Raw genomic sequence first — 22,255 nt, forward strand, 5'->3', positions numbered from 1 at the left:
AAGCGCTGTATCTACTGAGGACAGGCCTCCAACTGTTCCAAAGGTTCCAGAGGAACAAGACATGGAAATCGAACATCCAAACATAATTTCTCCCAGCCCTGAGAAGTCGCTAGCCAGATCGACTACATCACTGGCGCATCACCAGCAGACGCCATTGGAAGCAGATGCAACTCTTCACCCAAGTGACAGCGAACCCAGGAATGTTATACTTTTGGATTTGGTCGAAAGTGTAGAGAACGAAGCAACACTACCCATAGCAGAGCCGTTTCTCGAATGGGATTCCGACTCCGGAATAGCAGACATCAGCCGCATCCCTATTATGAACACAAACGAAGACTTAGCACACTCATTCCAAGAGCTTCCAAACAAACACTTTACCAGTCTCGAGCCATATCCACATTTGCTGAACGACTTTGGTTCAACGAGAGATAGAGTCAATAAGTGGTTGGAAAATACAGCCCTGATTTCCCGTTTTGAAGGGGTTTCCTTGTATACCATCTTGAAGGATCAACTTAGAAAGGAGGACGCGCTCCTGCCAACAAATTGGGCCCAACTGGTTGTAGCATATTGGTACTTAGATGGCGCTTCTATTCCTCAAATGCGTCGACAGCGAAAGGGCGGGGAAACAACTCAGGGCGAGAACCAGAACGAGCAAAATGCGAAGTCAAAATGGCAGAAGCAAATTGGAGACTGAACAAAGACAGGGTGAAGGACAAACGCACAAACAACATTGCTTTAGGAGGAACGCAGATGATTATCAGATCAGTCTAGATTCATTACTGGAGGTTAAGTTTCCTGAAGTTCTAACTGGGTTGCCATTCTCATTTCCCGCATCAATACCGATGTTGGGTTGACAACTTTTTAATGCATTTTATTCATAGGAGGAGCAATAGATACATTTATCATTTGGGGCAATTTCCTTGGTCTAGAGCTCTAGAAAGGTTGGGAACACATGGGGAGTTGAGGAGTGAGTGATAATAAATTTAATAGGCTTTACCGGAAATGGCTTCTCATCTACGCCAACTTTGTAACATGCTCAGAGTTTACAAACTTTTGAAGTTGCGCAAATGCTCAAACCGATCGAACTTTCCTCCTCCAATCGAAGGCTCCTATTAAAACAGCGAGAAGTTCACATGAACTGCAGATAAGCCGATAGCAGATGTGGCGTGTCGCCCCTGTACTTGCATGCTGCAACCCCTCTACCCCCACCCCACATTGATCAGCTGCTCAAATTTTCGGGCGTTTTGAGATCCCGAGAGAAGGTATCAACGACAGGGGACGGGAAGCCATGAGGGAACGGCCAGTTGGGAAAGATTCCGGGGCCAGAACTTCCAAAGAACTTGGAACTTCGGGGACTAGGCAGCAGTGCCGCGCCTTCAACTTGTGAATCATTGGGCGGAGCTGTCACTCCTGACCAGTCCCACGGCCCGACCCGCGCGAGTATCTTGGTCGTCCCCCCGAAGTCTTGCTTGCTTCCCAAGACCTCGTCCTTGAATTTCTGTACTACCACACTCAACTTGAAGGCTGATCATACGACTCACCATCAACCGCACGTGAAACAAGGAAAGGGGCTCTGCCTAACCAATAACACTCTGGGGGTCATGCATTCGAACCCGTTCGGCCTGTCGTGACAGAGGAGACGGCGTTAGCACACCTGCCGAATTGTGATTTTAAAGACACGTGTGGGGGAGGGGGGCAAACTCATACTGGCATGCAGAAGATACATATATCCGAGAGAAGTTTCGGTGCTTTGTACAAGGAGAATGGATGTCAACATCGAACCTCATCCTTGGGTAGCGAACAGCATTTCCCCAGAAAGACCCCTGCCCGCATGCGTTCCAACTGCACTGCCGTTAATGGAACAGTGCAAGATGTGATTCCTCGTGGGAGACACGATTTCGATCTCCGATCAGCATGCGGATGGTAAATTCCATGCAATTTGGGTGATGTGAGTGGTGGCTGGCGAGGTGCATAAGCCCCGCAGCCCCGACGTCGGGACGAGATGTGAAAATACTTTTCATCTTCCTCGCCATCACCACATCTCACACCAACTTGGCAGACTTCTGCGACTCAAAAGAAGGAGTTTGGGAAATCTTATCCAAGGTGTTTCATGTATAGTACCAGGCAGGTTGTTTAATCTTCGCCGCTGGCTAGCGTGCGGCGCAGTCAGCGAGATCATCATGGCTATGCATTTCCTTCATCCTCCTGCCTGTTCAAATGAGCTCTCAATAGCTTCAAGCCACCTCCTCTCCCAGGATGAACCAGAGGAGAAGTTATCTGTGACTTGTCAAACGTCCGGCGCCAGATGCACTGGTGGGAACAAGCTCGCATTTAGCAGTGCTACCGCATTCTGGGTGCGCTCCTTATATCAAACTTAAGTATAGAGCGGGATCTGTGTCTGCACTCGACCGATCTATATTATTGATGGATAACATCCCAATCCGGACTGTGCCTCGTGGGCCAATGAACTCACAGCTTTCTCTGTGCGGTGGAATTGATTATATAGGCTCCTCCTCACCCCAATATGGCCGAAAGCGGGAGTTCTGATAGATTCAATCTACTGGGACATGCCGCAAGCTTTGCAAAGAGCATATCCGTACACGGTAATTCCGGAACTGGATACGAAATGGTAGACATCGGTACCTCGGACATTGGTACGCAAAAGAGTTCAATCAGCTCACAATATTGCCCCTCATATTCTGCAACGTGGGATGAGGACATTGAGCAGGATGGAAAGGATGGAGGGTCCTATAATGTGTGAGCTACACTTGTCAAACATTGAATTCGAAAATTGACAATGGCCAGATCTTCACGGCAATTGGAAGCCCATTACCCAACCTTTACCAGCCGAACAACCTCAGCGTCGAAGAATACTCTTCATTCCGTCCTCCGGTTCCTCCGCCGATCTGGCAGATATGGCTCGCACGTCTCCTATGAATATGCAAATCCAGGCGGCTTCGGCTATGAAGAACGGAAGTTCAGTGGATGGCGGGGAGGCATCTTAGCAGCAGCTACGAGTACGGGCATTGTGCTGCTTATCAACTTGACATTCACAATATGGGCGGGCTCGACATCCAAGAGCGGTTTGCGGATTGGCACATTATATGAAGGCGAATGTGGCACCGTAAGGCATGCCGACACATGGCTACATATTGCCATCAATGCCATGGGAACCATCTTACTCCGTGCAAGTGACTTCACGATGCAGTGTCTGAGTGCCCCAACACGGAGTGAAATCGACGTTGCTCATTCTAAAGGACGATACCTCGACATTGGACTTCCGAGTTTAAATAACTTGAACGGATGGAAAAAGAAAGTAATGTTTACGTTCCTAGTTTTGTCCACTCTTCCATTACACTTCCTTTGGAACTCAGCGGTTTTCACCACAACCCAGAATCTCGATTACAATGTTTTTGTAGTCGCGCCCAGTTTCCTCAACCAATCGACCGTAGACTGCATCCAGAACGTCACCCTGTTCAATACCGGCGTTCTTGCTACAGACTACTATCAAACCCCGCTCCAATATGGAACCGCAAGCAACGGTACAGCTGTATCCAACGATAATCAATTCTGGCAAGCCGACGTCTGCAACATCTCCAAAGCACTCCTGGCCAACTCCACTGCAGGGACACTCTCCCGTCTCAGCAATGAAGAGTGCATCAACGCCTACGGCCCCGGAAATGGCAACATGAAAGGCTGATCCAACCTGCTCGCCGTCACAAAACCCGCAGCCGCACTCTCACACCCAAATAACACAATCCTCTTGCAATTCCGGTACCAAGAATATGTCTCCAATTACACAGGCAATAACTGGGTCTGTGACCCGAACTTCTTGATTGTCAACAAGTACAAATGCAACTACAAACACATGGCATCGAACGCCAGCTCCTGGACTCTCGGCCCCATCAACGCGAACGGCAAGAATCCCTTTGTCCTCTTCCCTTCCGAGGAATGGCCCATCGATTACTGCTTAGCACAGCAGACAGACTTGTCTGGGAAGTGCCAGCTGCAGTACAGTTTCGTGATCATGATCAGCGTTCTCATCGCCAATGCGATCAAACTGACTTGTATGATCTTCATCCTCCGCACTCACCTCGAGCCTATCCTCGCCACCATCGGCGACGGAATCGCCTCTTTCCTCGAGCGACCCGATCCATTCACTGTTGGCAGACCCTTCTTGAACCGCCAACAAGCACGGAGATTCAAGAAGATCGGAGTTGGCGGTAAAGTCCGCCGGTATATGCCGCGATTCGCCTTGCGGTGGTGGAACGCCCCCAGTCGACCGAGATGGTTCATCACCTTGACCTTGTGCACTATCACAATCCTCACCGTCTCCCTGCTCCTCGAAACGGGGAACAGCAACCCAATGGACCAATCCCTAGACACCCCATCCCCTTATTCAATTGGATTCGGCACTTACAATGCCCACGCGACACTCAACATCTTCTACACTTCGTTCACTTCTCCCACCGCGGAGGACTTCGCATCAAACAGCCTCCTCCTATCCATGGTTGCCGTCGCCAATCTACCGCAAGTTATCGTTTCTTGTTTATACTTTGCTTATAATACAGTCTACATATCGATGTTGTCCGCTGATGAGTTCAGTCGGTTCAGCTCTCATCGTAAAGCGCTGCGGACTACGAATCCGAAGGATGAACAAAGGAGCACGTATTGGCTCAGCTTGCCATGGACGTATGCGCTGCCACTTGCGGTTTGTAGTTCAGTTCTTCATTGGTTGATTTCGCAATCATTGTTCATTGCCAGAACTGAAATCCTCGAGACGTACGGGCAGCCGGAAGAAATCAGCTATATGGAGGTTGGATACTCCCCGTTGGCAATTCTTGTGGCGTTGCTGTTTGGGTCGGGAATGGTGTTGGGATTGATTCTGAATGGACTCAGGAAGTTGAGACAATGTGTTTTGGTCGGGAATAACAGTCTGGCGATTGCGGCTGCTTGTCAAAAGCCCGAGAAAGATGTTGATGCCCAACTGAAGAGGGTGCAGTGGGGTGCCGTGAGGCATCAAGAGGACCAGCGACCCGGGCATTGCTGTTTTACTAGTGAAGATGTGGAGACACCTAGGTTCGGAAATTCATATCTATGACAGAGATGTAATGGCAATGTATGGCTAAGATAGTGTGTTCTAAATTATATTTATTGACATAACTATAACGATTGGTCTATAATCTCCTCCGAAAAATGATTCGATCTTGTATTCGAGACCACGTAGTCCGCTTTTCGTTTGCCTACCGCCTTTCGCGATTTCTGTAAGTCGTCACCATCTTGCGCAATTCCCACGAATCCAGTTCCCGCAGAATTAGATCGGCTCCAGAGGGAAGAAAAATTTTGAGCATTTCGTCTTTGTGTCGACCAGAGAAGGGACGCTGGTTCCCCGTGCTTGAAGAAGCTGATTTGGGATTAACTTCGAATTCGAGGAATGCTTGAATGCTTCGATTAGTTATAGACTTGGTTGGGGCTTTGTATTTGAATATGCTGATACAGTTGATTGCAAAGAGTATTTAAATGCCACGCCTCAAATTCCAGAAAGACTATCTATAAACCCCATGCCGTATTTCCAATTTGCAAAGTTACTCCCTATTCACACTCTCACCATCCAAATTTACGCTCGCGGACCGCCTCCTTCTCTCCTCTCTAGGAAAAGCTTCCTGAGATGCGCATCATCCTCATCGTCACGATTGCTTTCACCTGTGATGGCAGTTATTTAAGTGCTATTGAAGCTATACTTGGGCTAGGGTATATTGCTTACAATACTGTTTATCGTATCTAACAACCTCACGAAAAAGATCAGATAACTCCCTATTATTCCCCAAGACGCCGGGATGATCCTCGAGATAATCCCTCGATTTCCACTTCGTAGAATACGGAGATCTAGTCCCACGATATACGAGGCTATAGGCAGTCGTCAGTACGTCATACATGGCCTTTGACTTTTCTCTTTTGTGTATTATTTTCGCTGCAGTGCAGTTAGTCTCTAGCATTACTAGTTTAGGCGTTGAGAATTGAAGAGGTGTTGCGACTTACAATCAATGAAGAATTTCTTATATCGCTTCAACGAAGATCTGTACAGCAGTGCCATGCGCCGCAAACACAATCCCAAGATAAGGGTATCTTGAGGATTGCATCCGTTGGGTCTCATTGAGGCGTCAATAGTAGAGAGGATCTCTTTTTCGGTAGCTTCGAATCCCTCTGCCGCAATTATCAAGAGCTGCAATCGTGCAACCCCGGACAATCGTCTTTCGATTCGGGCATCATAGATATCGAAGAGTAGCGAGCTTGCGTTGTCGACATTATAAACGGATATTATTGGGTGGCCTTCGAACAACCACGTGCTGAGGCTTACCAAACGAATTGTTAAGTTCACGAGGTTATGCTGTTTTGTTGTTAGTTCGCTTGACTTTTCACGTTTTAGGAGAGGTATTACATGTCGTAGATCTGGCTTGGTATTCAGATATTCGAAGAGAAACTTGTCCATGACGTATGGCCGAAAGTCTGAAAGTTCAGAATATTCCGATAAGAGATTTCTTCCCCAGTTATCAAGGTCGAATGCACTTGGAAATGTACTTGGATCAATTGCGTATGACACAACTGCTGGCCTCCTAGATCCAATTGCCCATACCACAGCGGTGTCCATGTCGCAAGTCTCATATTCTTGAACTCGGACGATAAGTGGTATCTTCTTCGGGAAAAGGGCGCGCTCTGTGCCATTGGTTGTCACACGGTCTCCAATTATAATTTTACGCCAGGAACCACGGAGTGTCCTTGGTAGCAGACTGAGTCTGTTCTTTATATCATAAAAATCTGGTTGTGAAAAATCAGAACTGCCATATATTGTACTGTGGATACTTTGCAGACCTGGAATACTCTGGCGAAAAACCAATATACCGCCTTGAATACAGATATGATTTGCTACCAGCTTGGGATCCTTTTCCGAAGCCATTTTTTGACAATTTCTACATATTTGTTTTGCGTCACACTGCTCAATCAGTCAGCCAGGATACAGTACTAGTGTTCGAATCTAGGGCCACAATCACCTTTCGATTTTTTATCGCACACATGACACAGGAGCCATTCTCCCGAACTTCCCTTGCATTCTCCTTCTCTTTATCTGTAAGCTTTCTTCTATCACTATGCTTTAGTAGTGGCTTCTGAGGACCGTAGACATGCTGCGAACGCGCCAAGCTTTTTGAAATATGTGGTGCTTTCGGATGCGATTTTGCTGGTGCTGGCAGGATTGGTGGGTTCCTCCTGCCATTAAAACGGACTGTATTCGTTACCACAGTGCTGCCAAAGTCATTATCATTCATTTTGGTGTAGCCAGGACATGATTGTGGAGTTTGCACGAGCTGGTTCGTATTGGAAGAGCATTTCTGATAGCAGGAAGCGGCAACAGGAATCGATGGCCATAGACAATTTGTCCCAAAAGGAGTTGCCTTGGTACGATTGCCGTCCAAATCGGTGTTGGCGATCCGCCCATTGGGACATGGTCTAAAGTTCAATGAGGCCTCTTCAGGGTGATCGAGGTAAGTGTCCAAAGTCTTGGAATACTGCGAGTTTACCTCCTGAGAGGATATGTCGGGGGTTTCAATCGCACTCATACCGATTGTTGCGATGCTGGGACAAGTGGCCATGTTTCGTGGTACATTCTGATCCTCTATCCTTGGAGTAAAAAAATGTCTCTGGGCGGTGGTTTCCTGGGCAAGGGAGTAGTACACTGGAGTTTGCGACACTTGGGCAAAAGGGCCATCAGCGGTATATGACGTTTGATTGGAGAAGTCAATGAGAAGAGATGGGTCAAAGCCACATGCCATGTCCAGAAGTCCGGAATCATTGTTATTGTGATGGCTGCTAGCAGGCCCGACTTGGTTGAAAGTATAATTGTGCTGTTGCGCCCAAGGATCCCAGTTATTGTTGCTTAGAGAACCATGACCAAGTCTGTCGGAGTTATTTGGTGAGAGAAATGAGCTCCCAAGATTGTTTGAAAGCCCCTCCATTGCTTCGGAACCGTCAATATCGTTGAGATCGCACTGTTGGCCTTGTGCCTGGGGATGGTTGTTTGACCGTGGCAAAATATCTTCCGCTGATGTTGATCTTGTTACAGCGGAGCTTCCCAGGGCACTGGTTGCATGAGCGGCGAAGAACTCTAATTCCGTGGAGTCAACACCATCGTCCATGGGTGCGCCAAAGCTGGAAGAATAGTTCGAGTAGTTGAAGGAGTTCTCGAAAAGGTCAGGATCGTTGTCGGGATCGTTGGACGATTCTGGTCCCATTGTGATGCGAGTGAGAAGGTTGCAACAATGCTGGGCGTGATCTGGCTGCCAGCCTTGCGGCTCGAGTTGCATGGGAAAGAGTGCTACATTCAAAAATGTGTAGAGGGAAGCTTCCATAGGTAAATAATCCTGCCCGCTGTTGCGACGAGATTTATCTCATAAGTGCACGTGTTCGACGCCCGAGATATGGGAAAAGCCCGCTCAGCCCACTAGCCTCGCCCATTAGATCTATCCAATCGAGTGATTTCGGTGAGGGAGATCTTTAGGCGTGATAATAGTCGGACTTGACGTCGCGCTAAAGGGGCCCTTCCCTTTAGTCGGGGAAAGCGAAGTGTCCCGCACCACACCAAAATTTCTATGCAATCGCAGACACTTGAATTGCACTATATAACCAAATAACCCTTAAATTAATGCGTAATTGAGGATATAATCTCTCATTACTCTAATGCTACAAAATCTGTATTTTGAGCTATTGAATTAGTCGATATTACTGATCTAGGTGGTAAAGAATATAGAATCACCTCCTCCCCACTAACCCCACTATTTATACTCTCTCGTGCCTCCTCTACCTCCTTATCTGATCCCCTAGACTTCTCTGATATTGCCCGTATATATAATTGACTAAGAGGGTTCCCCTTTACCCGGTGAGCTTGTTCAGATGCGAGTATTACAGGATTAATAGGGATATTAGTAAAGATTACGGGATCTTTGGCCTGTATACGATCGAATTTAGCTTGCTCCTTAGCTACCTTATTATAAAGTGATTGGTGCTTAATTCGAATGGCTTCAAGCTCGCTTTCCGTAGGTTTGTTTTGGGGATCGCGAATTGGTATTAGGAGCTCGGGAGGGATAATTATATCGGTTCCAAGGACTTGCTTCTTTGCTTGTGCCTCCAGATCTCTCACTCTCTTCTTCCTCTCTCTCTCTGCCGCTCGTGCGGCGATTCCTACTCTTTTGAGAGCTTCCTTTTTAGCTGATTTAGCCTTTGCGAGCTGTCTTTTAGCCTTCTTTAGCTCCTTCTCTGCTGCGTTCCTCACTTTAATCTTCTTCTTTTCTAGAGCATTAGATGCATTTAATTACCCCCCTCTTTGGAAACTAAGCCGTGTATTTAGCTTAGCCTTATGACGTTTAACCTATGCCTTACGAGCATTCTGGGCATCTAGCTCTTGTAAACTTCCAAGCATTAGGTGGTTCTTGGTAGCCTTAATTGTGACTGAATACTCTTTGCGAGAGGAGGAGCTTAAAGCATCCAGAATCTTGTCGTTGAGATTATCGAGCCGTAGAATACATTCGTTATATGAAGAAGGAGGTTTTGGAAGGGTAGGTAATTGGTATTCGTGAACAGGAGCAGGAGCAGGAGCAGGCGTGGTAAATCGTGCGTTTTCTGCGTTTTCTGCGTCCGATTCAGTTTCCGATTCAGATCCAAACTCCAGAAATTAAAGGCCAGTGTCTTTCCTTCCCTTTTTGCCATACTTCTTGAGCTTTCTCCGTACTGCTTTGAAACTGACAGGCCAAATTCCAGCGTTCTAAAAAGCGTATTTGATCGTATAAATAGTAAATGTCTTCTCCCGTATTCCAGGAAGATCGCGAAAGAAGCACTGGACGTTATATTCCGGCTCGTACGAGCGAATTGCATTCATAATATTGACCTGTTAGTAGTGTTTCTATTCCCTAAAAACACCAATATTACATGGTTAAAGTAGGTGGGTTTAATGAGAGGGGAATTGGACGATTCGTATCTTATTAAACGTAGCTTTTAGGATAAAATCGTCCGCTTGGTAGCAAGTTGCTCCGTTAATTAAGAGAATATGCCATTCCTTATTAGGACCGCAGTTATTATGCTTGATAAAATGGTCTAACCAAACCATATAAATGCCCTCGTTCGTATATCCTATAGGAGAGACTGTAATAACCTCATGACCGGTCATATTTTCATGGAACCAAGAAACCATAATTATAATTCCAGGGATAATTACTACCGGAGGAATTGCCTTGCTATCTGCAGATATATACTTAATTATTATAAGAGACATGCGATTTTCTGGTATTCCTGTATATATCTCCTTAATTCTAATTAGAACCACTACTTCCTCTCCTGAAGGCATACAAATTCGTACGCCTTTCTCGTCTATATTATGTATCCGATCCCCATAGCATATACCAGTTTCCTCTAATGCCGGACGATATTTAGTCTCAAACCAATCGCGGAGGCTCTATTCGGTATGGAGATTAATACGGTGGCTCGCAATGGGCTTCGTCTTAATCGTATGGAGTTCTGGAGTACTCTTTAGCCATTGAGAGAACTATTTCCAAGATAGAGCTGTTTTATTATCCTCCGTTCGCATCCATATTGCGCAGTTATATATTATTTGCTTTATAGCTCCTTTCCCGCCATTAATCGCGTATGATACCGCGTACTAAATTAATGCCGCGTATTGATTAGGACGGAGGATCTTGTTCTGCCCCCCTTTTTGCACTCTCACTGTCCCCATCTTCTTCCTCTCTCTCTGCCACGCTTTCCTTACTATATCTTCATTTCGTACGCAACACGCGCGTGCCGCAGTCGCAGGAGTCTCTTCTGGGTTGGCCTTGAGGAACTGAATAGCCTCACGGAGCTTATCCTTCTCTGGCATATTACGGAGAAGCGTGTTTTTGGGGAGGTTGCTTAGGCGAGCCATTGCTATTGAATTTGACTGATTTTCAGGGAAATTTGGGCTGGTGGTGATCAAATTAATTGATTTTTACTATGGGTGTTCCATACAAATTGGAAATTTTTGCGATCGGTGCGGGACACTTCGCTTTCCCGGGACACTTCGCTTTCCCCGACTAAAGGGAAGGGCCCCTTTAGCGCGACGTCAAGTCCGACTATTAATGCGCCAAAATTCTGAGCCGTCAGGGAGAACCCAATAGCATCGGTTCGGTGAGGTTCACGGGCCACGACGGGCACTCCCTCCAGGGAACACCTCCGAGGCATGATTCTTCTACCATCTCGCCGTTTCTTATCAACAGATGGGATGGGCCGGGGCATTGACCAATACCAGATGTTCGGTGAGGGTGGGAAGGAAGCTTAGCAGTCATGTGGGTTTCTGCTTTGCATCACGTGTTTCGATATCCAATCCCATGTTTTCGGTCTGGAATTCGCGCTGTGTGGCCTTGTTACCGATATACCCTCATTGGATGTCAAATTCGACCCAAGGTCTTACTTAGCATATACTCCAACTGCATTCCGTTGTCCGGAGGGGTGTGCTTGAGAAGCCACAGGCTGATGCAAAAGTATAAGATGACAAGCTTGCCTCTTTGAAGATGAGCAACCTTATCCTCAGCTGAAATTTTGTGCATCTATCTTCAACATTTGGTAAATTCGCCTGACACGGCAACAGAGTCGCCTAGCCTATCGACCATCAACTTCCCCTCTCAACACAGTCCCCCATGTCGACCCCTCCCAATACAAGCCATGACTCAAGAAAGAATAGTGGGAACCGTACATACACTTCTCTTCTAGATGTAAATGGTAAGTACTCGTATGGGGGACTTCGTTCCCTGAAGGTTCGGTCCTAGTTTGATTTTTATACTGATAGTTTCTCAGGTTCTTTTGATGTTACCTTCCGGAAAAACCAAAAAACCAACCGCGCTGGATCTGGCAGTGACGAAGATGCATGGTCAACTGCTACAAACACAAGCGATTTTAGCGAAAGCAAAGCAAGCCGGGATGACAGCGGATCGGCCAACAATGGACAGATCAAGAAAGCCAAACGGAAGGCTTGATTTTGGAGCTGGGACAAGTGATGCGTTGGGAGAATCTGCAACTGACTCGCTGTTTTACTAGTGACTCGTGTGTCAAAGAACTACTCATACGACTCATGAATATTTTGAGTAACGTGATGCTCTAATAATTAGAGTAGTAGTAGTGAGGATGTGGAGACGCCTCAACTCGGAGAGTTATATTTATAGAATATATACCAGTGGCTTTGCTGATATTTTGTGAATATTCTGTGAATTAGATTCTTGAACGAAATATGGCGGAGACGTCTTGTCTAGGTCCTCCTGCCAAAAAGCCTTTCGCCGCGGATTCGAGACCATTTGGAGTTTGTTTTGCTTGTGTCCTTTCTTGGTGCCTCCCCTCTAGGCCCCTCATTTTCAATTACCTTTTGCCTTGCTGCCTGCAAAAGTTCCCGCATGTCATCCCCGCCTTTCCGCAATTCATCAAACTCAAGAGAGTCCAGTTCTGGTACAAACGGATCAGCTCCGTAGCGTAGAAACAGCTTCAGCACTTCAGGTCTCCTCGCAGAATCAGAAACAACAAATTGCCAGATGGTTTTGGTCTGAAGGCCAGAAGTCCTGTTTTGAGTCTTGCGACTGATATGAAGACGCTGATTTGGACTGACGCCGAGTTTGAGGAATGTTTCGATTAGACGGAGACTCGGATGCTCATAACTGAATCTGCTATGAGTGATCCTGTACTCGGCAACGGCTATTTGAAACAGATACGAGAAGCGGGCGATTTCGTCTGGATAGTGGAAGGATATCGCTTTTTGTGTCACGTATGTATCCAATTGCAGCTTCACTGCTAGGTGTAGAAATGATGACACTGCCAGCTCGTCCGATGCCGTAGTCAGCGGGCATCGCTTATAAGGTATTAAAATACCTAGAACACCTGAGGACATGATCTCCACCGCTTCTTTCTCCAGTATGTCGAGTAAGTCGGATTGTGGCAGCATATTGGGTGAGCGACTACGATATATGTTTATCATCGAGGCCGTGAGCAGATCCCAAAACACCTCGCCGATTTGATCGGAAGTTTTGGCATTCCTATAACCTATTTTGGAGCAAGCTATCGCAGATACGGCGAGACGTGCTGCAGGATTGAACGGGTGTGTAGTGGCTTCACGAAGATTTGCCCAAATTTCTGGTCGCCGGACGAAGTCCCTGACAGTCCTGTGTAGATATTCCACTTGGGCTTCGGCGGGGTCCCGTTTGTATCCTGTTTGCAATTCTAACAAGCCTTTGCTACAAGCATTGAGACGACGTCTCATCACTTCGGCTATCGCAGAAAATTTGGCATGCTTTGCTTCATCTCTCGGTTTTTGCAGATGGAAAATAAATTCGGGGTCATCCTCGTCCGCAAAGGATAATTGAATGGAAGTTAACCCTTCATCGTCAAGTTCTAACGCCTTTTCGACAATCTGAATGAGTTGTGAAGCCCTCCCAAAGTCAACAGATTTCAGGATATTCAAGAAAAGAGTTTCAAGGTCTGTGGGCAGTGAGTCCAAACGATTTTGAAGGTCCGAAAGACGGTCACCATCAGTGAGACCTTGGAGAAGCGAGCGAACCTAATAGCTCCCGCAATTAGCATCAGAGCACTACTTGAGGAAGAATCCTCAATGTAACATAAGTGTTGAAGCGTGCTTGTGGGGATGAGGGTAATCAAAAAATGCTCACTACAAGAACCACCCAAAGAAACACACCGGAGGCCTTGGTTGACACATTATCGATGAGGGAAGATGCGTAGTTCGGGTCTCCTCGTTGGAGTGCAACGAAGCCTAAATTATTAGAAAATCTCGACGAGACATAATGCTGAATATCTTGGTACCTGGTTATTTTTAAACTTAGCTTTGAAGTAGATAATGGGATATTTTCTTAGAAAATCGCACTTGATGCATTTACCCCAAGAGATGGATCAGGTCAGGGCCAACATGGGAGATGTTTGAGATATAAAAATACACTTACGTAAGATCCTCAAGTCTTAAACTTGGGCGAGCATTAAACGCATCTGCGAAAACATTCCATTCCCGACTAGACACGCATATCTTGATGTTTGGGGTCAAGCTCAGAAGGTTGTATAAGAATTCGACTAGCATGAGCTGTTCCGAATGATCACCTTTGAACTCGTCGAGTCCGTCAATAAGGAGAAACATCCTTTTCGACTTCGTAATTTCAAGCACAAGTAGCTTGAACGCTTCGAGCAATCCGGCCATGTCTCCCAAAGGTCTCTCGTCTCCGAATAGGATAAAGTGTGTCATTCGATCTCGGAAGATTATTGGGATCAAGTGCGGCAGGTATTCGAAGGCTTCGTAGAGGAGTGTTTTCAGGAGGCCTTCTAGAGACATCTGCAATTCCGTGCCAGAACACCAAAAGTAGAAGCGAGAAACGAAAAGGTCTTCATTGGAACACCATATCTTGAGGTGGCTAATGGTTCGATGGTCGTCACTTATCAGCTTCATCAGAGTTGACTTGCCCGAGGCTGGTTTTCCCGTGATCCAAAAAAGATTTTGATCGCCTTCTAGAAACCGAACAAAGTTGGGAGTACTGTCTTCAGAGCACGAAGAGTAGATCCACTCAAATGACTCTGGATGTGGGCGGGAAATCCCTTGGGCTCGACGATATATGTCGTCAAATTTCAATTCGCGGAAAATGTAAGTCCGAAACCGTTTCATGAACTCATTGCTGAACTGGTTTTCTGGGCTTAACATTAAAGCGTTATGGTCCCAGCTCGCCGGTAGACGCGATTCCTTGCTGGACAATATGGCATTAATGACTTGTTGCTGCCATTTAGTGTTCTGTTCCATGTGAGCGAGAAGGCTGTGGCGGACTTCTTGGGTCACCTGAAGGGTGCTAGAGATGAGGTGGCCATTGTTAGATTGGACAGTCCGCAAGGAGTCGATTTGATCACTAGACGGCCTAATTAGCAAAAGATTCTTTGACTTCATAGAAGAGGGCGTGTACAATAATGAAGCACCGATGGAAAACGAAATATAAATCCGGAATGAATGCAGGCGCAATTCCAACACTTCGATCGCTCTCTTGTTCCATACAGTCTGAAGCGCTTTCCGAAAACTTTCCCACAAGTTGTGTTTTTTTTGAGCGCGGAGCTTTTTAAGCTTGGAAATCAGCTGGCCAGCAATCTCATTACACTCCTCACAGACCCGGCCGATGCGGATCTCGTGATGCGACAATGATTTACCATCTGAGATTCGTTGGCTAAGTGATGACAGTAGGTCATCATTTAATGTCTTCAAGCTAGTGGTGACATTCATGAGATCGCAGTTGATCTTGGTGTCTCCAGCAGGCGTAGCAGACTTGTAGATCTCGTAAGTTCCACGGAGGAGGGTTTCGGTGAAGTTGATGAACTGAACCACGGAAGCGGCCACACCACAGGCAGAGACTGGATCCATCCTAGAGAATATATCTCAAGCGTAGAGGCACGGTTAAAACAGAAAAGAGATTTTCAGCGCCGAATTCCTGGCTATGGGATATATCTGGCAAATGTCTTCGAGGCTTCTCTTCTCTCAAAAACTTCGACTTCCGACTTCTTCGTTGCGATTGAAACGACTCGAAGATAGGTTCCGAATTCGAGGCTTGCTAGCTGGCAACGGTTTCCGGCCCCGTATGCGGGTGAAGTGATTCAGATGATGGCGAGGTTTGCGGGAAAGAATGCCAACACTGCGCAAAGGGAAATTCTTTTCTTTGAGGTTCTTTTGGTTGTTGTTGTTGTTGTTGTTGGCAGGCGAGGCTGTGTGCGCCGCTGGTGAAGCCCTACCGGAAGCCCAACGAGGATTCTTCGTGTGGAGTGGGGGTTTCTTGCCCAAAAGAGATCCCCTCACGGCGTGCCCAACAGCCAGACCGAACTTCAAGATTTCAGATAGTGGGCAGAGAAGAAATCGAGGACGAAGTTAAGTGCTGCTATTGCGAAGTTAAGTGCTGCTATTGAACAGAACTGACTGATCGAAATGTGTGCATCTGGTGTAGTAGACTGCTCTTTTACGACACATCCTCCAGCCTTTGCTCAGAAAAGAGCTTCTCCGGCCGCCAGTACTCAGCCTCCGTCGCCCCCTCCGCAATGATAGAGAGCCCTTCCTGCCCAATATGATTCCTCTCCCAACCAACACGTCTCATCTTCCTATCATTGCCTTCCAGCCCCTCGAGAACAAATCTATCAAGCTGATTCACTGTCTCCAGAGGATTCTTTGACAAATACCTGATCGCTCTCCTCATGACCTCGAGTAGGTTAACATTTGGCCATACATTGTTGAAGCTGTAGTGATCGTGTATCAAAGCTAGCAGCCATTCGCCGCTGGATATGTTTACGGCATTGACGAGGGCTCTTCCGCTGGGGTTCCAATTCTTGATGAGCTCGTGATAGCCTGGGATGAAGATATCTTCGTGGTCTTCTAGGACGGATTGCAACACTTCTAATGCCCGGTGTCTATCTCCTCCAATAAGGAAAGCAAATGCAAACATCCGAGTCCTGAATCTAGATTGCTCATCACCACGGAAGGCAGGCGGGAATTGTAGTCGAAATTTTGTTTGCTCTGCGGACTTCCACTCTGCCCACAAAGCCTTGTTACGTTTGAGCTCCCCGAGCGCCAGGAGATATCTTGGGTATAGCCATGTCGAAAAGGAGGCGCTGCTATCCTGGGCAAAAAGAGAGGCGAAGGAGAGTCCCCGTTCTTTGTCATCCTGTTGGATTCCTTCCTCCCATCCACTGACCAATCGCAAAAAGTCGGATTTCTTAAAGTGTTTGCTTAGATCGAGGCCCTGAGGTGTGTATTTCATGGCTCGAAAAAGCCCTCTGAGAGCTGAGACAGTCCTCCAATCGGTAGCATACGAGTGGGCCCGCAACAACTGAAGGTATTTTCGAGTTGCAACTATATGAGCAGTTTTTCCAGCGTAGTAGAGACCAGCATTACTGAGGCGAGGCCCGAATTCCACTCCCTTTGATTCCATATTCAATTGTAAGTTATTCAGCAGACGCAGCACCATATTCCCCGTAACAATCTCGCAACTTAGCCCTAGCTCTCGATTGCCGTTTTCTTTTCGGCAGAGTCGAATAGATTCTAATATAGCAGTGCTATTTCTGGCTAAGAACTGGCAGCCTTCCACAGTTCGTGAGAGCATCGAGATCGTGCGGCGAAGCTTGGAAAAAACTCTGATTTCGGTGATATGATCGACAATAGCAAGTTCAGAGGCGTCTCCAAACCCAGATGCCCTGAACCGTTCTGCTTCGTCTAATGTAAAATCGTAGGTCAATTGTTGCAGCTTTGTCTCGGCACTATCTTCTGGCTGGACCATTCTCGACCTGAAAAGTGCTCGAAGTTGTGGGTTCCTCTTGCTCGTTCCGGTCGCCTCCGGATCACCAAGTAGAGCATATGAGAATAAATCCGGAGGCGTGGTCTTCAGAATTTTCAGAGGTACTGTAGGCCGCATCTTGCCCTCCTCTACAGTGCCATACTTTTTCTTCATAGACTCGCGACGCCCCCGGAGACTTGGTTGTTCCGGAGGTGCTAGGTTCTCCTCCTCCTCCTCCACAAGGTCTTCCCACCTCCGCACAAACTTGCTATCTGCGGCATCGAGGTCAATGACGAGGCGAGGGAGCACGTATGGCTCGTTTGCGCGTGAGGAAGCCAATCGTCTTGTGGAGGAAACTGGGCGGGGCAACTCGAAGGCGCGCCGGCAGAGAATGCATATTCCCTTCTGGCCCCTCATAGTGGGTTGTCGTTATCGTTGGAGGTTCATTTCGAATTGTTGAGTGTTCCAGAGATGTGAAGCTCGGTCAAAATATTGACTGACTTAACCGCGCTAAAAGTTTAAGGTTTAGCACCCTCCATGTTTTAGACTTCGATTCTCCTTGACTTCCTCAGCCCACAACAACACTCAAGCAAAAATTAAAATGCCACCAGCAAAGAAGCGCAAGACTCGGGCGACCGCTGAAGCAAAAGAACAAGAGAATACGAACCCTCCGGATCCAGAGCCCTCAGCTGCCCAAGAGGTGCCCTCATCATCCACATTTACGTCGGAAGCAGCACCAGCGCAGGCAGAGTCCTCAACCTCTTCAGCTTCAGATGCCGCAGCCAAAGCGAAAGAGCGTATGGAGAGATTCAAGGCCCTTCAAGCACGCGCCAAAACTGGTGCTCAGAAGAACTTGAAGGAAGCAACTCTCGAATCGCAGCGCCTAGCAACCGATCCGAACCTCCTGACTTCTTTAAACCGCAAATCCGCGATCGCTTCGCATAATCTGCTCAAGGCAGACACTGAGGCAGCAGGCGAGGACTTTGAGCGCAAGCGGGCTTGGGACTGGACTATTGAGGAGAGCGAGAGATGGGACAAGCGGCTGAAGAAGAAAGAGGCACATCGAGATGATCAGGCTTTCCAGGATTATCGACAAGATAGCAGGAAAGTTTATAAGCGACAAATTGGGAATCTGAAGCCGGATATGGATCGCTACGAAAAGGAGAAGATGGCAGCTGTGGAGAGGGCTGCTGCCAGTGGAGGCTTGGAGATTGTCGAGACGGACGATGGGGAGCTAGTTGCGGTCGATAAGGATGGCACGTTCTATTCTACAGCTGACTCAACGGGTTTCGTGGAACATAAGCCACCGAAGGACGCCGTTGATAGACTGGTGAAGGACTTGCAGCAGGCAGAGGATGCGAGATTGAAGAAGAGGAAGGAGAGGATGGGACAGAATGGGGAAGATGGAGATGTCACGTACATCAATGAGAAGAATAAGCAGTTCAACCAGAAGCTGAACAGGTTCTACAACAAGGTAAGTTTGTTTTCTGCGTCTCTTCAATCAACTTTCACGCTGACTTTTTTGCAGTACACCGCAGAAATTCGGGACAGTTTCGAGCGTGGTACCATGATATAGATTCATGGCTAGTTGGGAGGAATGGTATCTTGAGTTGGGTTGTCCCGTCTAAATACTTTACAATGCAAGGCTTGAGCCGAGATCCCCAAATCGTACACTCTCCTTGTGCGGCTCACAACATGCTCTTTCTCCAGGCCTGCTCAGCCAGTTGCTCAATCTCTTTGGCCTCGACAGGCCCTTTCACTGTCTGATCACTGAGTGCTTCTACAACGGCATCCGCGACCAGATCAGCCTTCAAGGGTTTCACACCGGCGGCACCCATGATTCCCCCAAATATACCTCCCGTGACGCTGTTGAACACCGCCCCTAATCCAGTCATAGCTGCCAAGGGTACTGTGATCGTCCTCGAACTGTCATACAAGAATGGTGGTCTAATAAACACACCCCTCATGGTGGGAAATTGGCTACTAATCGTACTCTCCGCCTCTCGTTTCGTCCGAATATATCTTCCTGGGAGCACCGGCGCTCCACCCGCAGCACTAATATAAATAAAAGCTGACACCTTCTCCTTATTCGCCTCCTGCGCCAACGTGATAGCCGAATCTCTATTTATAAGCTCATAAGTCAACTGCCCATCTTTCTCTTGTGACCTCAAATCCTCGTTCGCTTTTCGAGTCAATGGATTCTGGGAGCCGCCTTTGGTGGGTGAAAATGCCCGCTGTAGACCGGCGATGGGTGATTCGCGACCGGATATTACGCCTTTGTAGTCTGCTTCGAGGAGGATGCCCATACTGTGGACGACGAAGTCGGCGTTCTTGAGGAGGGGTGAGTAGGTGCTTGGTTTGAGGATGTCGGCTCGTTCCCAGGTTACTTTGTGAGCCCACGCTGGAGGTGTAGAGGATGCGGTCACCGATTGCCATGCTGGTTCACCGGAGCGACTGTGGAGACGTTGTTAGCAACCCGTTTCCTCGTTGAAGTTACGCTTTCAACAATTTGAGAAGCGTGAACCAACCTGATTGAAGTGACATCCCAGCCTCTTGCAACGGCAGATTTGCATATTCGTGAACCCAAAAAGCCATTGCCACCGCAAACAACTATCTTCTTAGCTGTCGCCATACTGAATCGGCTCTCATTGACATCTCATGAAGCAATTCAGAAGAAACAAGCGATGTCGTCAATGTTTTGCTCCAAGAGGGGAGCATTGACCATGCTGCAGCACTAACCGATTTCCAAGGTCAATGCACACCCCAAGCGAATGCACACCCCAAATTTTCAGCCCACCTCGGACTTAATTAATTAATTATTAAATAACCACACTATTAATCGGTCTAAAATTAAAGATATAGAGTAATTGAACTAGGCGCATTAAGTTGGCTAACCAGGATTTTTTATTTTCTAAGACATTGAGGTAAAATAATCTCCTTTCCTGATCGGGAAGTCTGTACCACCCCTATAGCTTCAGAATCGTCCTCTTCCACGATTACCGCTTCCTGAGCCCCTAAATTCAATAAAATCGAAGACCCTACCCTCAATATTACTATACGGGACGGTTTGGCTTTCTTAGCAGCATTTCTAGCTGCCGTAGCTGCCTTTCTTGCTACTGCTCTCTCCAAAACCTCCATTTTATGCTTCTCCCTCTTTACTCCATCGTCAATCTCTTTTTGCTTCGCCTTCCTTACCTTCTCTACCTCCTTCTCCTGCTTTTCCAAGGCATCTTTTATCGCTTTAGTAATCTTTGCATCCTCCTTTGCCTTCTGCTTATCCAATTTTTCTTGTTCTGCCTTCGCAGTCTTCGTCTCCTCAAATACTATTGCAGCTAGTACTTCAGCTGTTCCAAAGAACTGGGCCTTTCCTACAGGCTCTCCTGTCAAATTAAGCTTTTTCCCTCGATGTCTCTTCTTCTTTTCAAGCTATAAAGCTTCTTTCAAACCCTCTGTACGGTGCTCTGTAATAGAAGCCTTTGCTATATTCGATTCGTTCGCTTTGGTAAGCTTGCGAAAGGCCGCTTTGGATAGGTTCTTTGTATAGATTTTCGAGAATTGCCGTATATGTTTTATAGTATAAGGAGTCGCAATTACATTGAGAGGGGCTTTAGGAGGAGTTTGTGGCCTTAATAGGGCAATAGCTAAAAGGATAATTAATAGTTAGTACGGCCATATACCCGTCTTCTTCCAAGTAGATAAAATATTCGATTTAGACATACTTTTGTCCCAAGCAGGCTTGAAAACAGACCAAAATGTCCTTTTTATTAAAGAAGAAATATCCTTACTAGTATCCAAAAGCCTATTAATCTCGGTAGAATAACAAGTAGAAAGTAGTAAAAAGCAGCCTATATTAAGAGATTAAAGACGGTATATCGAATACGGAGGTAAAATAAGAAGCAGAATTTTAAGGTAATCACATATCCGTATAAACTCTATATTAATGTAGCTAGAATGCCTATCTATAATTAAAAGCCTCCTCCCACGTCCTGCTTTCGTACGAGTAGCGGGATTAAAAACCTGGGTAAGATATACTATACCAAGGGTATTAGATAACTATCTATTTATACTAGACGTAAACCAGGCATATTCTCTCTCTTTTAAATTATCTAACTAGCTATCCTAAAGGTCTCTAGAGACTTCTTTGTAAATAAGAGCCAGTGGAATCTTTATACTATCCGCACAAATAGAGGCAAGCAAGCTAATAAACTCTCGCGAGCCATCTTACTTTACTATTATAATTTTCCTACTATCATATGCTTGTTTCGTTATTATACGCTTTATTATACGTATAATTCTAATTAAAAAACCCTTCTCGTTCTAATTATATACGTTTTCTGCTATAATATTATAATTCTCGATCGCTTTAATTAACTAAGTAAGGGAGGGGAATATTAGCCATTTTATCCACAAAGTAAGCAAGAAATAAATAAAATACTAAAATTAAATATTACTAAATCAAAAAAGAACTAAATATAGGGCCTATATTCCGATTTTATTTGCAGATTATTAATATTCCGTAAATAAAGGCTCTTGAGACGTATAGAGTGGCATTAGACGAAACCAGCCGTCTAGTTCTTGTTCATATCGCCTCCAATAATCTCCTCTGCGAGATTTTTGATAATCTATAAGGTTAGAGGAAGCCTACGTACTATAAGCTTATTAATTTGATTAATGAGAGCCTCTTCTTGCATATCGGTAAGAAGTTTATGGTATAGAGAGGTTGCTTCTTGTCTGGAGGCACATATCCCTTTATACCTTCGCATAAGGGTGGTACGTTCAATACCAAAATCTCTAGTAACCTGGCTATAATTGGGTATTAATTGCGCATTCAGCGCATCAATCGCTTTCTCAATATCTTGTTCGCTCACCATTTTATCGAATTTTGAAGATGGTGGGATAATTTT

At 46.4% G+C, this 22,255-nt stretch overlaps 10 protein-coding genes across 10 annotated transcripts; 4 read left to right on the top strand and 6 right to left on the bottom strand.

Annotated features, from left to right (window-relative positions):
* The first annotated feature begins 2,545 nt into the window (after nt 1–2,545).
* On the top strand, nt 2,546–3,784 carry K444DRAFT_316429 (uncharacterized protein). The gene is made up of 2 exons (XM_024871850.1): nt 2,546–2,755; nt 2,806–3,784. Exons 1-2 carry the CDS (start codon nt 2,712–2,714, stop codon nt 3,698–3,700), a joined length of 939 nt encoding a protein of 312 aa, XP_024740825.1. The 5' UTR covers nt 2,546–2,711; the 3' UTR covers nt 3,701–3,784.
* A 723-nt stretch (nt 3,785–4,507) lies between these two features.
* K444DRAFT_641229 (uncharacterized protein) lies at nt 4,508–5,101 on the top strand (the record flags this gene model as incomplete). The annotated part of the gene is made up of 1 exon (XM_024884600.1): nt 4,508–5,101. The coding sequence occupies one exon, from the start codon at nt 4,508–4,510 to the stop codon at nt 5,099–5,101; it is 594 nt and encodes a 197-aa protein (XP_024740826.1).
* Nucleotides 5,102–5,469: 368 nt separating this feature from the next.
* K444DRAFT_609511 (uncharacterized protein) lies at nt 5,470–8,415 on the bottom strand. Its single transcript, XM_024879590.1, has 6 exons — nt 7,050–8,415; nt 6,871–6,991; nt 6,440–6,816; nt 6,040–6,388; nt 5,765–5,971; nt 5,470–5,703 (listed from the first exon to the last, which is right to left on the bottom strand). The coding sequence occupies exons 1-6, from the start codon at nt 8,400–8,402 to the stop codon at nt 5,618–5,620; spliced, it is 2,493 nt and encodes an 830-aa protein (XP_024740827.1). The 5' UTR covers nt 8,403–8,415; the 3' UTR covers nt 5,470–5,617.
* A 1,579-nt stretch (nt 8,416–9,994) lies between these two features.
* Nucleotides 9,995–10,318, bottom strand: K444DRAFT_714810 (uncharacterized protein; the record flags this gene model as incomplete). The annotated part of the gene is made up of 1 exon (XM_024888335.1): nt 9,995–10,318. The coding sequence occupies one exon, from the start codon at nt 10,316–10,318 to the stop codon at nt 9,995–9,997; it is 324 nt and encodes a 107-aa protein (XP_024740828.1).
* K444DRAFT_609512 (uncharacterized protein) lies at nt 10,206–11,156 on the bottom strand. Its single transcript, XM_024879591.1, is given in 3 exon segments — nt 10,206–10,702; nt 10,769–11,090; nt 11,109–11,156. 2 exon segments carry the CDS (start codon nt 10,961–10,963, stop codon nt 10,589–10,591), a joined length of 309 nt encoding a protein of 102 aa, XP_024740829.1. The 5' UTR covers nt 10,964–11,090; nt 11,109–11,156; the 3' UTR covers nt 10,206–10,588.
* Nucleotides 11,157–12,005: 849 nt separating this feature from the next.
* Nucleotides 12,006–15,457, bottom strand: K444DRAFT_714819 (uncharacterized protein; the record flags this gene model as incomplete). The annotated part of the gene is made up of 4 exons (XM_024888336.1): nt 12,006–13,615; nt 13,725–13,875; nt 14,013–14,954; nt 15,033–15,457. The coding sequence occupies 4 exons, from the start codon at nt 15,455–15,457 to the stop codon at nt 12,320–12,322; spliced, it is 2,814 nt and encodes a 937-aa protein (XP_024740830.1). The 3' UTR covers nt 12,006–12,319.
* Nucleotides 15,458–15,586: 129 nt separating this feature from the next.
* K444DRAFT_316474 (uncharacterized protein) lies at nt 15,587–16,001 on the top strand. The gene has a single exon (XM_024871851.1). It carries the CDS (start codon nt 15,717–15,719, stop codon nt 15,957–15,959), a length of 243 nt encoding a protein of 80 aa, XP_024740831.1. The 5' UTR covers nt 15,587–15,716; the 3' UTR covers nt 15,960–16,001.
* Nucleotides 15,796–17,015, bottom strand: K444DRAFT_609515 (uncharacterized protein). The gene has a single exon (XM_024879592.1). It carries the CDS (start codon nt 17,007–17,009, stop codon nt 16,044–16,046), a length of 966 nt encoding a protein of 321 aa, XP_024740832.1. The 5' UTR covers nt 17,010–17,015; the 3' UTR covers nt 15,796–16,043.
* A 937-nt stretch (nt 17,016–17,952) lies between these two features.
* K444DRAFT_641230 (Pre-mRNA-splicing factor syf-2) lies at nt 17,953–18,927 on the top strand (the record flags this gene model as incomplete). Its single annotated transcript, XM_024884601.1, has 2 exons — nt 17,953–18,825; nt 18,880–18,927. 2 exons carry the CDS (start codon nt 17,953–17,955, stop codon nt 18,925–18,927), a joined length of 921 nt encoding a protein of 306 aa, XP_024740833.1.
* A 112-nt stretch (nt 18,928–19,039) lies between these two features.
* On the bottom strand, nt 19,040–19,983 carry K444DRAFT_521927 (NAD(P)-binding protein; the record flags this gene model as incomplete). The annotated part of the gene is made up of 2 exons (XM_024874162.1): nt 19,040–19,805; nt 19,880–19,983. The coding sequence occupies 2 exons, from the start codon at nt 19,981–19,983 to the stop codon at nt 19,040–19,042; spliced, it is 870 nt and encodes a 289-aa protein (XP_024740834.1).
* Between the last annotated feature and the right edge of the window lie 2,272 nt (nt 19,984–22,255).

The sequence above is a fragment of the Hyaloscypha bicolor genome, assembly GCF_002865645.1.
Source record: "Hyaloscypha bicolor E unplaced genomic scaffold K444scaffold_47, whole genome shotgun sequence".
In the NCBI taxonomy this organism is placed as follows: Eukaryota; Fungi; Ascomycota; class Leotiomycetes; order Helotiales; family Hyaloscyphaceae; genus Hyaloscypha; species Hyaloscypha bicolor.